General features: G+C 40.2%; 1 protein-coding gene and 1 non-coding gene across 3 annotated transcripts; both read left to right on the forward strand.

Annotated features, from left to right (window-relative positions):
- The first annotated feature begins 301 nt into the window (after nucleotides 1–301).
- On the forward strand, nucleotides 302–6,767 carry SLC25A3 (solute carrier family 25 member 3). Of its 2 annotated transcripts, none has more exons than XM_060025428.1 (8): nucleotides 302–455; nucleotides 703–863; nucleotides 2,437–2,558; nucleotides 3,825–4,004; nucleotides 4,752–4,933; nucleotides 5,586–5,758; nucleotides 6,239–6,349; nucleotides 6,431–6,767. In XM_060025428.1, the coding sequence occupies exons 2-8, from the start codon at nucleotides 707–709 to the stop codon at nucleotides 6,589–6,591; spliced, it is 1,086 nt and encodes a 361-aa protein (XP_059881411.1). In that variant the 5' UTR covers nucleotides 302–455; nucleotides 703–706; the 3' UTR covers nucleotides 6,592–6,767. The 2 variants fall into 2 exon arrangements, with proteins under 2 accessions (XP_059881411.1, XP_059881412.1); XM_060025429.1 differs by lacking the exon at nucleotides 302–455 and adding an exon at nucleotides 464–601.
- LOC132434642 (small nucleolar RNA SNORA53) lies at nucleotides 5,266–5,514 on the forward strand. The gene has a single exon (XR_009521360.1). It is a non-coding gene; the product is annotated as a small nucleolar RNA SNORA53 (small nucleolar RNA).
- Nucleotides 6,768–17,697: the final 10,930 nt, after the last annotated feature.

Consider the following 17,697-nt stretch of genomic DNA (forward strand, 5'->3'; position numbering starts at 1 on the left):
CTCTCAACCACTGCGCCACCAGGGAAGCTCCGGATTTTTTTTTTTTAGGTGACTAGTATATTGGGGCTCATTTAAATGAAAAGAAAGTAAGCCCCAGATTCCAGGAGAGACGTTTGAAGGTGAAGGGACAAAAAGAGAAGGTCACGAGCACAAACCCACACAACTCAAAACACCGGCCTGGAATGCGCGCCTGCGCAAAAAGAACCCTCCTGCGCAGAAGCCGGGCCGGAAGGGCTAGGGCGAGTGGGGCGGGGATACGGCTGCTAGGAGAACGCGATGACGTTAGGGCCTCGGCGCTCTTCTTCGCCAATGGGTGCCGCCAGTCTGTAGTGACGCACTATGTGCGTCGCGCTGACGACGCGCGAAAGGCACAGATCTAAAGACCCGGAGGACGTTCGGCCTCTGTGAGCCCCAGCCTTTCCGAGGGAGCGGTGGTGTGTTCGCCATCTTAGGGAGTGAGTGTGGCTTGGCCTTCCCTGCAGTGCGTGCGGGGAGCGGAGAGCGGAGACCCGGTGGGGCGCTTCTTTGGCTGTAGGCCCCGTTGGCATCCTCCTTTGGGGAGGCCGCGGTGACCTCCTCAAGGGCGCGGAGGAGGGAAGAGGCAAGGCCTGGTTGCGGGGGTGGTCCCAGGGTGCCGGTGACTTTAGCCGGCCTAACGGACCCCTTTGCCTTACCTCTGACCGCCGCTTCCTCTCCCCCTAGAAAAATGTTCTCGTCCGTGGCGCACTTGGCGCGGGCGAACCCCTTCAACGCACCCCACCTGCAGTTGGTGCAAGATGGTCTCGCGGGCCCCCGCAGCAACCCCGCCGGGACCCCGGGCCCACCCCGTCGCTCCCGCAAGCTGGCAGCCGCCTCCGTGGAAGGTGAGGTCAGACCCTGTCCCGATACGGTTGTGAGGTCCCCTCGGCCTTCGTGGCGTGCTCGGCCCGGAGGACAGGGAAGGACGCGCGCCCTGCCCGCGGCAGCGCAGGAGGGCGCCCAGTTGCTTGTCCGAGGATGTCAGCTCGTTCCGCCCGAAGCCGGGTGTCGGATCCTTGGCTCTCCCTCAAGGGCGTGGAAGGGTCTAGGCCTTGCTCCCTCCGTGACCTCCGCGTCCTCGAGTGAGTGGAGCCATAGAGGCCGTGACTAGCTCCTTATCTTCACCGTGAGCCCGCTTGGTCAGCCGACTAGGCATTGGGTAAAGTCTATATCCTAACCACTGGCCACCGCAGTTCTAACTGTATTATCAGTTCTTTGATTTTGCTTTCACTTTCTTTTTAAAAATATTGTTTCCTCCCTTTAGTATTCCCGGAGTCTAATATTAGTTGATACAAGGTGTGTGTGATAACTGGGTAATTCTTGTTTTAATGCGCCTGATTGACTTGTAGACCCGGAGAGACCATAGAAAGGATATAATAGATAGGAATCCCTTTGATCTTATCTCTCGGGTTTCTTGATGATTAGACCCAACTTTATTTTAACTGTGTGTATTTTAAATCCCAGTGGAGTGTATTTATAGAGAAACCTGAAAACCGAATTGCAGGAGTACAGAATATGTTACCTACCTTGTACCTGTAAAATGTAAAGATTTAAAAAAAAAATTATTACGTGTTTCTGTTCTGTCTTTAGTGTGAGGAAAAAACCCTTACATCATCATTCGGTCCTTCAATTTAGACAGTTAAATCTATGGTCATTTGTGTAGTAAATGTATTTGACTGCAGGAATTTATGTTTATCTATTTTTGCACTATGGGGATCCATAAGTGGGGATAGTATTGGTTAGTGGCTGGGGTAGCCTTAGAGGTTTGCAAGCTTTTACATGATTTAAGTTGGATTGGTACTCAGAAGTGTGTTCTTATCAGCCGTTAGTAATTTGGAAGAGCTATTAATGATATAGAAAACTTTTTTTAAAATTTATATGGCAAAACGAGAGAGAGCTAGTATCTCACAGATAAGAACCTTCAGAATCTTTAAATAATTGTTTTGATTTTGGCAGTGAATTCCTTGCTCACACTAGGTGGAAAATTATCTTTCAGTTTACTTGTAAATGGTGGGCAGAGCTGTTCAGTTGTGATACTACTTTTTCACAGGGAAACGTAGTTCTCTTGCATTCCCATGGCCTTAGTCACCTCTGAAGAAATACTTACTTGATTTTTTTTTTCAATCAAATAGAGCAGTATAGCTGTGACTATGGATCTGGCAGATTCTTTCTCCTCTGTGGACTTGGAGGAATTATTAGTTGTGGCACAACACATACAGCATTGGTTCCTCTAGATCTGGTTAAATGCAGAATGCAGGTTTGTTTTTGCATGTTGGACTAAATAAAACATTGTTGAAACATGGCTGTTACCTACTAACAAGCTGTGTGGAAACCTAACTGTCCAGGAGGTAAGTTGATAACCAGTAACATGAGTATTATATTAAAACGCATGGTGTGTCTTGTCTTATTATATTACAGAGTACAGTTGTGAATATGGCTCTGCGAAGTTTTACGCACTGTGTGGCTTTGGTGGGGTCTTAAGTTGTGGTCTGACACACACTGCTGTTGTTCCTCTGGATTTAGTGAAATGCCGTATGCAGGTTTGTATTGAGATGACAACATTGAACATCTCTTCTGTGTGTGACTTAATTCCAAGTAATATTAAAGGACTTCACAATTGAGAAGAATGAAGACGTTATGACTGCCGGAAATTTTAGTAGAACACCAAACTCAGATTTCTTTAACGCATGATTTTTACTTTAATTAGTGCTTTAAATCCAAGAAATACCTCTTTTAAAATAAGAGTGAAGGTAGATTGTTGATCTCAGACTCTGGTTGTAAGTGGTTCTTGCTGCTGGGCTGAATTCTGCCTAGAGTTCTTCAAGGCCTACCGATTCTTTTTTCTCCAAATAGTCATTTTACAAGCACTTACACGTCAGAGTAGGCAATCATTCTTTGTGTATTATATGATGTAACTTCATGTCTCTTATTTATTGATAAGATCAAGGCAGAGAACACTATAGATTAAAAAACTCACTGTATAGTGTTTAAAATTTGTGGGCATAACTTCTTGCATATTTATTTACATAAAAGGTTTTCTTTTACAATTAAAATGTCTTAATTAGGATTATTGAAACACAAATAATCAAACATCAAAAATTTATTTGTCCCAAACAGGATTAGCGGTCTACTTACCTAAAAGAGAAAGGAAGGTGAAATGTTAGCAGGGAGAGGAAGGTGATGTATACCAGCCCTTCTAGTACTGGCAGAAATAGATTAAGATTTTTACCCCCATTAGTTAATAGAATGAATATTAAATACACCTTTGCTAAAACGTCTTATGCATGTCTCTTAAAGGGAATTTAATTTCTTAACTCAAAAGAGGGTTTTCATGTTGATGTACCTTTTTAACTTGTATTTAATTTGATTGTCTTAAGTTCACAAAACTTTATAATCACTTAATGGGTTAGCATATCTCAAGGATATAGACTTAATTATTGTTTATGAAGTAGCTTTAAGACTAATTTTTAAGTGGTAAAAAGAGTTGGGTGGTGGGAAAATCTCGTGTCAGTTTTATCATGTATTTTTGTAGGAATTTTATCCTCTTAACTAACTCTCCAAGACTTAAGTCTGACTGAAAGAAAGCTAGACCTTACTGTACAAAAAGTTACATTTACAAAGATAATAGTAGACATTAAGCTGATATCATGCAGTGAAGTTGTATTTACCCACCTTTTGTGTAGTTACTAAAGTTTATATTAGAACCAAAAGGAAAAACTAATAATAACAGAATTAAATGTTTATGAGAAGTGTTATTATCTCTGTCGTACATTTAATTTTTTTTCTTCTTCTTGTTTTAAATAAAGGTGGACCCACAAAAGTACAAGGGCATATTTAATGGATTCTCAGTTACACTCAAAGAAGATGGTGTTCGTGGTTTGGCCAAAGGATGGGCTCCGACTTTCATTGGCTACTCTATGCAAGGGCTCTGCAAATTTGGCTTTTATGAAGTCTTCAAAGTTTTGTATAGCAACATGCTTGGAGAGGTATGTAATTTACCTTTGAAATTGAAAGTTCTCAGCTTTTAGGGACTTCCCTGGTGGTCCAGTGGTTAAGGCTCCACGCTCCCAACGCAAGGGGCCCAGGTTCGATCCCTGGTCAGGGAACTAGATCCCACATGCCGAAACTAAGACCTGGCGCAGCCAAACAAATAAATAAATATTTAAAAAAGAAGAAAAAGGAAAAAAAAGTCCTCAGTTTTTAATATAAGACCAAAAAGGATCTTAGATTTTTGTTTGACTCAACCTGTTTTTAGAACTGAGGAAATAGTCTCAGAAAGGGTGAACAGTATGTTTCAAATCATAAGGCTGTTTTTTTTTTTTATCAACATCTTTATAGGAGTATAATTGCTTTACAATGTTGTGTCATGAGGCTGTTTTAACATAGACAGGATAAGAAAAAGAAACTATTTCATTGGATTTCAGTGCTCTTTTTATTGTGCTGTGCTGCTTTCCAAATAAGTTGGATTTGAGTTTTTTAAAGAGAAGGATTGTAGTATCCTGTGTGAGTTCAAGGGTCAACTATCCTTGGCACCTAGACATTCAAAAAATATTCACAGTGTACTGTGATTGATGAGGTTATGAGGGTTACTCAGTCTCATGTGTGTTATCTGTGGACTGTGATAAAGAAACACTTAAAATGTCTGAAATTTAACTGTTGCCTAGAACTGTCTCTTAAATTGAGAACAGCCAGTGCAGCAGCAATTCATGTTTCTCCTTATGTTTTTCATTTAGGAGAATGCCTATCTCTGGCGCACATCACTATATTTGGCTGCCTCTGCCAGTGCTGAATTCTTTGCTGACATTGCTCTGGCTCCTATGGAAGCTGCTAAGGTTCGAATTCAAACCCAACCAGGATATGCTAACACTTTGAGGGATGCAGCTCCCAAAATGTATAAGGAAGAAGGCATAAAGGCGTAAGTAAATGTTTGCCTAAATATATAGTATAAAAATACTCATTTGAGAAAACCGCATTTGTTAGCATTAAACCTGCCAGACTTTCTCTTTTTCATATCTCTTTCCGCCTCACATAGAACGTAAACTCTAGGGGCAAGGATAACTTGATACATGGCTTGAACCCTGAATTAAGGGGTTTTTTTTTCCCCCTAAAGTTAGAATCATTTGTCAGTCTACAAATGACTTGATATTTGACCTAAATATTAACTCTTAACTTGGGGGTTGGGGAGTGCCCTTGTTAGAATTCTTGTCATCTATGTTCACAGTTAAGAATTTGCATATAGTCGGGCCACACATGCTTCCTTAGATCCACCTTTGTGGATGCCAATCTTGAGCTGAGTTCTACTTGTAAACTTACTGTTTCTTGTAGTTCCAGTGAAAGAAACATCCAGCAACTTTTTTGGTTGTATAGTCAAAGGTGCTTGAGTCATTGGCATGTGAGATAAATATACCTGCATGTTAGTCTTAGGTTCTGATAGAAATGACATGCAGTAGTGCTGCCATTTTGTTACTATCAGGACTTGACTGGTGTGCGGACACGTCTGTTAATAATGAAAAAGTCTGCTAGATGAATATATGCAACTGAGTAAAATAAGTCTTCTGATTTCCTAGATTCTACAAGGGGGTTGCTCCTCTCTGGATGAGACAGATACCATACACCATGATGAAGTTCGCCTGCTTTGAACGTACTGTTGAAGCATTGTACAAGTTTGTGGTTCCCAAGCCCCGGAGTGAATGTTCAAAGCCAGAGCAGCTGGTTGTCACATTTGTGGCAGGTTACATAGGTATGAATTATTTAGAACATGCTTGTCTGTGAAATTAAGAATAATCATTTCCAGTATTGGCCTCTTTTGTGAGGGAAAAATATTCCAAAGAAGTTTTATCTTTCCATTGCGTTTTATACACTCTTCAGGATTCATAAATACTTGCTAATTCGTTCCTAAAATAATTGTTTTGTGGTTTGCATGTCATAATTAAGCTCGGGAATGTATTGACTTCACTGCTGTGCCTTTTTTTGTTGTTTAGTTTTTCCAATAACAAATTTTTAATACAAGAGAAAGTGTTAAAATCTGAATATAACTTGAGGGATTGTTCTGTTTTACAGAGGGTAGACTGCTTTTAACTTTTCTTTTCAGTCTCACTCTAAAATATGATTTATTTAAACACAAGAAAATTTTATTACTCATGAAAATGTTGTTGGCTGTGATGTGAAAATTTTTTTTAACTGACCCCATATTGGATCATTTATCTTGACTTTTTTTCAGCTGGAGTCTTCTGTGCCATTGTTTCTCACCCTGCTGATTCTGTGGTGTCTGTGTTGAATAAAGAGAAGGGTAGCAGTGCGTCTCTGGTCCTCCAGAGACTTGGATTTAGAGGTAAGATTTTTTTTCCTCCCCTCTAAAGAAAGAATAACACTTTGGAGTATATTTTTCACTCACATTTCATATTTTATCCAGGTGTATGGAAGGGACTCTTTGCCCGTATCATCATGATTGGCACTCTGACTGCACTGCAGTGGTTCATCTATGACTCCGTGAAGGTCTACTTCAGGCTCCCTCGCCCTCCTCCCCCTGAGATGCCAGAATCTCTGAAGAAGAAGCTTGGGTACACTGAGTAGATGAAAGCAGATGTGGACTGAATCTGCTTGTTGATCAGTGTTGAGGAAAATGCAGAAGGAACTTTTATATATCTGACAGTGTAGGAAATTACCTATTCCTAATATAATTACTGTAGTACTCTTGCCAGAAGCAAGAGTTTCAAACTTACTGTTGAAATAAACCCAACTGTTCATGGTTTGCCTGTGACTTGATAATTATTTTTAAAACTAGTTTTTAAAGAATTAACCCTAAAATGGAAAGAATTATGCATACATTAGAACCTCAAGGAAAAAAAAATCACTGTTGGTTGAATACTATGATCCCTACTCATAAATTGTCATATGTTTCAGGATTTGTCACTCAAGAGAGTTCTTACATTTTTAGGAACCATGCCCTAAATTTTTAAAAACAATTTAATTGTTCAGTTTGAATATGGATAAATACTCATTTGTGGTTTATTTTGACAAGTACATTTCCGTATATAATCAGATTTTTGCAACACTTAATATACTTTTAAAAATCCTAATCAGTGTGTTAATCCTTATTTGTAAAAGAAGGTAATCTAAATTAGGCTGTTTCTTAGAATGATAGCTTTTTAGAAGGACCAAAACATTTGATAGCTAAAAACTATTTCAGGTGACTTAATTCTCACACAGATCTGACTTTCTAAATTACAAAAAAAAACTATTTCCGGTTTTGTTTTTAAAAAAGGTACCTGCTTGACACCTGGAGTAGGTGAATGCCCCTGGGATGGTGGCACTTCGGCACATTGAAGCATCTGGAATTTGGTTTAAGCCCAAACTGATTTTTTAAAAGCTAGAACATAAGCCACTGTTTAGTTTTCCCTTGTATTTTGGTTAGGAAGTATAAAAGCCCAATCTGTAATATAGTTTATTTTTTCAAGTCTGATTACATTTTACCTTCAGGCCTTTGGATATAATATCTGGATTGAGTTGACAGACCCTGTGTAAAGTATGCAGATGGGACCTCAGGAAAAAAACTTCAAAGGAGTCTAAACAGGAAGATAAATGTTTTCATTACAAACCCATGTTTGTTATAAGGTCAGTGAACTAAATTTAGAAACCAGGTATATCTCATTACATGTTAACTTCTCTTTGTCATCATCACCTGGTCTTGTTTAAGGTTCCAGTCTTATTTTACCTGTGTTGCAGAGAAAAAGGAGGGGTTATGGGTGTAAATTTGGACCAAACTGACAAAAGGTAGAGCTGCGGTCTGACCCCAAGCAAATGATGGCTGTGGCAGTTGGTGTCATCAGTGTGCATTAGTTACTGCTGTGTAACGAATCATCTGAAATGTAATGGCAAGAGATGATAACGATCTCAAGCTTTCTGTGGGTCAGAAATTAAGGAGCATTTGTTGGGTTCTTCTGCTTCTGTGTCTCATGAAGTTACAATCAGATGGTAGCTCTTGGGTCATCTCCAAAGGCTTTTTCACATCCGGTTAGAGGGAGATTGGTTGAGCATCTCCCTGTTAGTGGCTCAGGCTTTCCTCAAAATCCACAGCATGGTGGCTTTAGGGCAACTGGACTTATTTCAGGGCTCTGAAGTGGAGCCAGGCAGAAGCTGGATCTTTTATAGGAATTAGCCTTGGAAGTCCTAGCATCACTTCCACTATACTCTTGGTCACCAGAAGTCCCAGAAGATCAAATCCCAGCTTCATGGAAAAGGAGCATAGACTCCACCTCCTACTGGGAGGAGGGTCAGTCACATTGTAAGAGCCTGTGGGATTGGATATATATGTATATTGGGCCAATGGAGAGGTGGACTGTGGATTTAAAAACTTCAGGGTATGCAGTTCAGTCAGCTTCACCATGAGAGGTTTCCACTGCCAGCCAGGATTCAAGTCTTATTTTCAAGAGAAGCAATTGGTTTCATTCGTGGGTATTGACATAAAGTATGCTGTTCAAGCTGTCAAGAATTGCTTGCTATTTGTAGTTAGAGAACTTTCAAAGCTATTTCTGAGGTAAAACCATTTCATCCTCAAAATTCAATTAAAATGCCCACTTAAAATGTGAATTCCCATTTTGTATTTTAAAATTTATTCATGCTGAAAATAAAAATTCTAATAAGGATATTTTAACATTGTTTTTTTCACATTTGGCTTTAAGAAAATGTTAATTCCACAAAACAGAACCCAGTGGGATGAGTATATGTGATTAGTTGTTTAATTGAATTATGTCTTAACACTAGGACATAATTAGTTTCCAGAGAGATCAAATAAAATTCAACTTGTCTCTAAGAAGCTCTAAGAAAGCCAGATTTTTGCTAAATTATCTGGTGACATATACAACAAAATTGAAAAACTTAACAGCTTAACCAAATCTCCATTGTGTGAAAGCTTCATGAAATGTTTTGATACCATTTTGGGGAAAGTGTCCACAATATTCATCAAGTTTGGTGCATGGCAGTCAGTCTTGCTGCTAAATTAGGAGTTATATACTGTTTCTTCAACATAAATTATATAAACATTGTTTATACAATTTTTATCATTTACATGATAAATCAATAATTGTTAAAAATCCCAGATACCATGTGGATAAGAAACTGATTGCAAACTTTGAGGAATCCGGAGTTCACAACGGAATGCTGTGCCTCTTGATATATCAAACAATGATGTACCTTAGTAAGCTAGCTACTCTTAACAGCACTTACCTCAGATATTATCTACTGAATCATTTTCTCTTTTGCAAGGCAGCCCTGACTTCACATCCTCCAAAGTGGTCATAGGAGGTGTATGAGATGTTCACCTCACATTGATAAACGGTTTATGAATCTTTGGTGACTTGAATTTCCTAGAAAGCAACTATTCCAAGGTTTTCATTTGTGGTTTTATAGACTCTATAAAGTACCATGCATGCAACAGTCACTTAAAGGTTGGCTATACTGCATGAAAGCCTAGAAAATGTGTCTCCTACATAAGATACAATTCGTACCCAATATACTGTGATTTGATGTGCAAGTCAGCTAGGTTTCTTTGTGGAACGCAGCATATGCAAGATTTGAAGATGGAGGATAATTCATGTTAGGGGCAATATCTATTATTTCAAGACCCATGATCTCAACACCAGGCGGCTGTATCAACCAAGGTTAAAACTGCTTTTTCAGACATCGTTAATATTCTGAAAATAATAATGTAATCAACTTTTAATCATGGATAAACAATTCTTCACTGACTTTATTGACTGCACAACTGGTTAGACTTTAAATAGTATTAAAGCAGGGAAATTCCACAGAAAGCTGAAGATGACTCACCTGTAAGAGACCATATCTATTATTGAAGTGATTAATTTTACATTTTCTACTGTTGGGAAACAGATCCAAAGTTTTCCATTCTATATTTGCCTCCAAATCTATCTGTCTTGGAAACAAAATCATGACAATGAACCTAGTGACATTCCAGATTTGAGGGTTCCTTCAAGAAAGTCCCACTCAGGATGGCTACCAAATTACTGATAGATTTGTGAATCATTAAAATAATGAGTAGAATAGCACCAAACAAGATGAGTACCTCATTTATTTGGCACTGATAGAAATTAAAATTTTTTTTTTGGCCGTGCTGTGTGGCTTGCGGAGTCTTAGTTCTTTGACCAGGGATTGAACCTGGGCCCCGGCAGTGAAAGCGCCGGGTCCTAAGCACTGGACCACCATGGAATTCCCCAGAAACTAATATTTTTCATTAATGAATTTTCAGAGGGTTGAATTTATATTTTTAAGTGCTGAAGTTTTTTTTTGAACTTTTGAATTTTACTTATTTATACAGCAGGTTCTTATTAATTATCCATTTTATACACATTAATGTATACATGTCAATCCCAATCTCCCAATTCATCACACCACCACCACCACCCCCGCCGCTTCCCCCCTTGGTGTCCATACGTTTGTTCTCTACATCTGTCTCAATTTCTGCCCTGCAAACCGATTTAGCTGGACCATTTTTCTAGGTTCCACATATATGCGTTAATATACGATATGTGTTTTTCTCCTTCTGACTTACTTCACTCTGTATGACAGTCTCTAGATTCATCCACGTCTCTACAAATAACCCAATTTCGTCCCTTTTTATGGCTGAATAATATTCCATTGCAAATATGTACCACATCTTTATCCATTCATCTGTTGATGGGCATTTAGGTTGCTTCCATGACCTGGCTATTGTAAATAGTGCTGCAGTGAACATTGGGGTGCATGTGCCTTTTTTTTTTTTTTGCGGTACGCGGGCCTCTCACTGCTGTGGCCGCTCCCGTTGCGGAGCACAGGCGCACAGGCTCAGCGGCCATGGCTCACGAGCCCAGCCGCTCCACGGCATGTGGGATCTTCCCGAACCGGGGCACGAACCCGTGTCCCCTGCATCGGCAGGCAGACTCAACCACTGCGCCGCCAGGGAAGCCCTGCATGTGCCTTTTTGAATTATGGTTTTCCCTGGGTATATGTCCAGTAGTGGGATTGCAGGGTCATATGGTAATTCTATTTTTAGTTTTTTTAAGGAACCTCCATACTGTTCTCCATAGAGGCTGTATCAATTTACATTCCCACCAACAGTGCAAGAGGGTTTCCTTTTCTCCACACCCTCTCCAGCATTTATTGTTTGTAGATTTTCTGATGATGGCCATTCTAACTGGTGTGAGGTGATACCTCATTTTAGTTTTGATTTGCATTTCTCTAATAATTAGTGATGTTGAGCAGCTTTTCATGTGCTTCTTGGCCATCTGTATGTCTTCTTTGGAGAAATGTCTATGTAGGTCTGCCCATTTTTTGATTGGGTCGTTTATTTGTTTTTGTTTTATAAATTTATTTATTTTTGGTTGTGTTGGGTCTTTGTTGCTGCACACAGGCTTTCTCTAGTTGTAGCGGATGCAGGCTACTCTTCCTTGCGGTGCGCAGGCTTCTCATTGCAGTGACTTCTCGTTGTGGAACAGAGCTCTAGGCACGCGGACTTCAGTAGATGTGGTGTGCGGGCTCAGTAGTTGTGGCTCACAGGCTCTAGAGCACAGGCTCAGTAGTTGTGGCATATGGGCTTAGTTGCTCTGCGGCATGTGGGCTCTTCCTGGACCAGGGCTGGAACCCATGTCCCCTGCATTGACAGGAGGACTCCTAACCACTGTGCCACCAGGGAAGTCTGGGTTGTTTGTTTTTTTAATATTGAGCTGCATGAGCTGTTTTTATATTTTGGAGATTAATCCTTTGTCCACTGATTCATTTGCAAATATTTTCTCCAATTCTGAGGGTTGTTTTTTATCTTGTTTGTAGTTTCCTTTGCTTTGCAAAAGCTTTTAAGTTTCATTAGGTCCCATTTGTTTATTTTTCTTTTTCTTTCCATTACTCTAGGAGGTGGATCAAAAAAGATCTTGCTGTGATTTATGTCAAAGAGTGTTCTTCCTATGTTTTCCTCTAAGAGTTTTATAATATCCAGTCTTACAGTTTACTTTTGTGTATGGTGTTAGGGAGTGTCTAATTTCATTCTTTTACAATGTAGCTGTCCAGTTTTCCCAGCACCACTTATAGAAGAGACTGTCTTTTCTCCGTTGTATATCCTTGCCTCCTTTGTCATAGATTAGTTGACCATAGGTGCATGGGTTTACCTCTGGGCTTTCTATCTTGTTCCATTGATCTATGTTTCTGGATTTGTGCCACTACCATATTGTCTTGATTACTGTAGCTTTGTAGTATAGTCTGAAGTCAGGGAGTCTGATTCCTCCAGCTCCGTTTTTTTCCTTCAAGACTGCTTTGGCTATTTGGGGTCTTTTGAATCTCCATACAAATTAAAAAATTTTTTGTTCTAGTTCTGTAAAAAATGCCGTTGGTAGTTTGAGAGGGATTGCTTTGAATCTGTACATTGCTTTGGGTAGTACAGTCATTTTCCCAATACTTATTCTTCCAGTCCAAGAATATGGTATATCTCTCCATCTGTTTGTATCACCTTTAATTTCTGTCATCAGTGTCTTACAGTTTTCTGCATACAGGTCTTTTTTCTCCCTAGGTAGGTTTATTCCTAGGTATTTTATTCTTTTTGTTGCAGTGGTAAATGAGAGTGTTTGCTTAATTTCTCTTTCAGATTTTTCATCATTAGTGTATAGGAATGCAAGAGATTTCTGTGCATTAATTTTGTATTCTGCAACTTTACCAAATTGATTGATTAGGTCTAGTAGTTCTCTGGTGGCATCTTTAGGATTCTCTATGTATAATATCATGTCATCTGCAAACAGTGACAGTTTTACTTCTTATTTTCCAATTTGTATTCCTTTATTTTTTTTTCTTCTCTGATTGACATGGCTAGGACTTCCAAAACTATGTTGAATAATAGTGGTGAGAGTGGACATCCTTGTCTTGTTCCTGATCTTAGAGGAAATGCTTTCAGTTTTTCACCTTTGAGAATGGTGTTTGCTGTGAGTTTGTCATATATGGCCTTTTTTATGTTGAGGTAGGTTCCCTCTGTGCCCACTTTCTGGAGAGTTTTTTTTTTTTTTTTTTTTTTTTGCGGTACGCGGGCCTCTCACTGTTGTGGCCTCTCCCGTTGCGGAGCACAGGCTCCGGACGCACAGGCTCAGCGGCCATGGCTCTCGGGCCCAGCCGCTCCGCGGCATGTGGGATCCTCCTAGACCGGGGCACGAACCCGTGTCCCCTGCATCGGCAGGCAGACTCTCAACCACTGCACCACCAGGGAAGCCCTCTGGAGAGTTTTTTATCATAAATGGGTGTTGAATTTTGTCAAAAACTTTTTCTGCATCTATTGAGATGATCATATGGTTTTTATTCTTCAGTTTGTTAATATGGTGTATCACATTGATTGATTTGCATATAGTGAAGAATCCTTGCATCGCTGGGATAAATCCCACTTGATCATGGTGTATGATCCTTTTAATGTGTTGTTGGATTCTGTTTGCTAGTATTTGTTGAGGAGTTTTGCATCTATATTCATCAGTGATATTGGTCTGTAATTTTCTTTTTTTGTAGTATCTTTGTCTGGTTTTGGTATCAGAGTGATGGTGGCCTCATAGAATGAGTTTGGGAGTGTTCCTTCCTCTGCAGTTGTTTGGAAGAGTTTGAGAAGGATGGGTGTTAGCTCTTCTCTAAATGTTTGATAGAATTCACGTGTGAAGCCATCTGGTCCTGGACTTTTGTTTGTTGGAAGATTTTTAAGCACAGTTTCAATTTCATTACTTGTGATTGGTCTGTTCATATTTTCTATTTTTTCCTGGTTCAGTCTTGGAAGGTTTTACCTTTCTAAGAATTTGTCCATTTCTTTCAGATTGTCCATTTTATTGGCATAGAGTTGCTTTTAGTAGTCTCTTAGGATGCTTTGTATTTCTGCGGTGTCTGTTGTAACTTCTCCTTTTTCATTTCTAATTTTATTGATTTGAGTCCTCTCCCTCTTTTTCTTGATGAGTCTGGCTAATGGTTTATCAATTTTGTTTACCTTCTCAAAGAACCAGATTTTAGTTTTATTGATCTTTGCTATTTTTTTTTAAAGGTGTTCAGGTTAGGAGTTTATTAATTAATTAATTTATTTTTGCTGTGTTGGGTCTTCGTTTCTGTGCGAGGGCTTTCTCTAGTGGCAAGCGGGGGCCACTCTTCATCGCGGTGCACGGGCCTCTCACTATTGCGGCTCCGGACGCGCAGGCTCAGCGGCCATGGCTCACGGGCCCAAGCTGCTCTGTGGCATGTGGGATCTTCCCGGACCGGGACACGAACCTGTGTCCCCTGCATCAGCAGGCGGACTCTCAACCTGCGCCACCAGGGAAGCCCAATTTCCTCTTTTATAGCTGTTACCAGTTGACTTATGTATTGAGGTGGTCCTTTGTTGGGTGCATATATATTTATAATTGTTATATCTTCTTCTTGGATTGATCCCTTGATCATTAGGTAGTGTCCTTCCTTGTCTCTTGTAACATTCTTTATTTTAAAGTCTATTTTATCTGATAGAGTATTGCGACTCCAGCTTTCTTTTAATTTCCATTTGTATTGAATATCTTTTTCCACCCCCTCACTTTTAGTCTGTATGTGTCCCTAGGTCTGAAGTGGGTCTCTTGTAGACAGCTTATATATGGGTCTTGTTTTTGTATCCATTCAGTGAACCTATGTCTTTTGGTTGGAACATATAATCCATTCACGTTTAAGGTAATTATCAATATGTATGTTCCTATTACCATTTTCTTAATTGTTTTGGGTTTGTTTTTGTAGGTCCTTTTCTTTGTGTTTCCCACTTAGAGAAGTTCCTTTAGCCTTTGTTGTAGAGCTGCATTGGTGGTGCTGAATTCTCTTAGCTTTTGCTTGTCTGTAAAGCTTTTGATTTCTCCATCGAATCTGAATGAGATTCTTGCTGAGTAGAGTAATCTTGGTTGTACGTTCTTCCCTTTTATCACTTTAAATATGTCATGCCACTCCCTTCTGGCTTGTAGAGTTTCTGCTGAGAATTCAGCTGTTAACCTTATGGGAGTTCCCTTGTATGTTATTTGTCATTTTTCCCTTGCTGCTTTCAGTAATTTTTCTTTGTCTTTAATTTTTGCCAATTTGATTACTATGTGTCTTGGCATGTTTCTCCTTGGGTTTATCCTGCTTGGGACTCTCTGCGCTTCCTGGACTTGGGTGGCTATTTCCTTTCCTATGTTATGGAAGTTTTTGCCTGTCATCTCTTCAAATATTTTCTCTGGTCCTTTCTCTCTCTCTTCTCCTTCTGGGACCCCTATAATGCGAATGTTGTTGCATTTAATGTTGTCCCAGAGATCTCTTAGGCTGTCTTCATTTCTTTTCATTCTTTTTTCTTTATTCTGTTCTTCAGCAGTGAATTCCACCATTCTGTCTTCCAGGTCACTTATCCATTCTTCTGCCTCAGTTATTCTGCTATTGATTCCTTCTAGTGTATTTTTCATTTCAGTTATTGTATTGTTCATCCCTGTTTGTTTGTTCTTTAATTCTCCTAGGTCTTTGTTAAACATTTCTTGCATCTTCTCGATCTTTGCCTCCATTCCTTTTCTGAGGTCCTGGATCATCTTCACTATCATTATTCTGAATTCTTTTTCTGGAAGGGTGCTTATATCCACTTCATTTAGTTGTTTTTCTGGGGTTTTATCTTGTTCCTTCATCTGGTACCTAGCCCTCTGCCTTTTCATCTTGTCTATCTGTCTGTGAATATGGTTTTTGTTCCACAGGCTGCAGGATTGTAGTTCTTGCTTCTGCCATCTGCCCTCTGGTGGATGAGACTGTCTAAGAGTCTTGTGTAAATTTCCTGATGGGAGGGACCTGTGGTGGGTAGAGCTGGCTGTTGCTCTGGTGGGCAGAGCTCAGTAAAACTTGTCTGCTGATGGGTGGGGCTGGGTTCCCTCCCTGTTGGTTGTTTGGCCTGAGGCATCCCAACACTGGAGCCTACCGGGGGCTCTTTGGTGTGGCTAATGGCAGACTCTGGGAGGTCTCAAGCCAAGGAGTACTTCACAGGACTTTTGCTACCAGTGTCCTTGTCCTCATGATGAGACACAGCCAGCCCCCACCTCTGCGGGAGACTCTCCAACACTAGCAGGTAGGTCTGGTTCAGTCTCCTATGGGGTCACTGCTCCTTCCCCTGGGTCCTGATGCACACACTACTTTGTGTGTGCCCTCCAAGAGTGGAGTCTCTGTTTCCACCAGTCCTGTCGATGTCCTGCAGTCAAATCCCACTAGCCTTCAAAGTCTGATTCTCTGGGGATTCCTTCTCCCATTGCCGGACCCCCAGGTTGGGAAGCCTGATGTGGGGCTCAGAACCTTCACTCCAGTGGGTGGACTTCTGTGGTATAAGTGTTTTCCAGTTTGTGAGTCACCCACCCAGCACTTACGGGGTTTGATTTTATTGTGATTGCACCCCTCCTACTATCTCATTGTGGCTTCTCCTTTGTCTTTGGATGTGAGGTATCTTTTTTGGTGAGTTCCAGTGTCTTCCTGTCGATGATTATTCAGCAGTTAGTTGTGATTCTGGTGTTCTCAAAAGAGGGAGTGAGAGCATGTCCTTCTACTCTGCCATCTTGAACCAATCCAGCCTGAAATTTTTCTTTTTAAATATTTTTCACGTCTAAAATGCATTATTGTGTCTGATTAAGTTGATTAATTTCATTTGGTATCATCATTATGAACATCAAATACTGCATTAAGATGTACTACAGTGATACTCTCCCTGTGGGCTATAGAGTTGTTTTCCAAAAAGCAGTTCCATAGTATGTAACTTTTTGTTATATTAATTAATGGCTTTGTCCTTTTTCACATGTGTCAGGCACTTTAGATATATTAATGCTAATATTCACAGCACTGCTATAAGGTAGATATTATTATTTATTATTTACAGATGAAGAAATTAAGGGTCACAGATATTAAATTTGTCCGAGGCCAGAGAACTAGGCAGAGCTAGGATTGCAACCTAGTGTCTCTGATTTCAAACTCTCATGTTTCTACGTATTAAAACAGAGATGAATCAAATATTGTTCCAAAAAATATGTCTTTTGCCCCATAAATCATTATGGTTTGGAATAAGAACTCAAATACCCATAACACAAATAATTGCTGTATCTAGTAACACAGTCACCATATATAATGGATTCTATTCCTAGTATTTAAGGCAAATGCATACAAGCACTTACTCCGTGCAGCTGTGTACTAGGTGCAAAGGGATATTACTTTTTAATTTTTAAAAAATTTTTGGCCGTGTTGTGTCTTTGTTGCTGTGCGTGGGCTTTCTCTAGGTGTGGCAAACAGGGGCTACTCTTTGTTGCGGTGCATGGGCTTCTCATTGTGGTGACTTCTCTTGTTGCAGAGCACGGACTCTAGGTGCGCGGGCTTCAGTAGTTGCAGCCCGCAGGCTCAGTAGTTGCAGCACGAGGGCCCTAGAGCGCAGGTTCAGTAGTTGTGGCGCACAGGCTTAGTTGCTCTGCGGCATGTGGAATCTTCCTGAACCAGGGATCAAACCTGTGTCCCCTGCATTGGCAGGTGGATTGTTAACTACTGAGCCACCAGGGAAGTCCCAGGATATCACTTTTAAAAACAGAATACGTGATATGAGGAATCAAGAAACTCATGATGTCGTTTCAGACTCCCATGAAACGATTTGCAAAGAACGATGGACACTTAGTGCTTAAATAAAGTTTTGGC

This window comes from Delphinus delphis, chromosome 11 (assembly GCF_949987515.2).
Source record: "Delphinus delphis chromosome 11, mDelDel1.2, whole genome shotgun sequence".
Lineage (NCBI taxonomy): Eukaryota > Metazoa > Chordata > Mammalia > Artiodactyla > Delphinidae > Delphinus > Delphinus delphis.

Coding starts and splice junctions, on each gene's coding strand:
- SLC25A3 (XM_060025428.1), top strand. CDS start 707: ATGTTCTCGTCCGTGGCGCACTTGGCGCGGGCGAACCCCTTCAACGCA. Junction 4,005..4,751: donor ATAGCAACATGCTTGGAGAG/GTATGTAATTTA, acceptor TTTTTCATTTAG/GAGAATGCCTATCTCTGGCG. Junction 6,350..6,430: donor CCAGAGACTTGGATTTAGAG/GTAAGATTTTTT, acceptor TATTTTATCCAG/GTGTATGGAAGGGACTCTTT.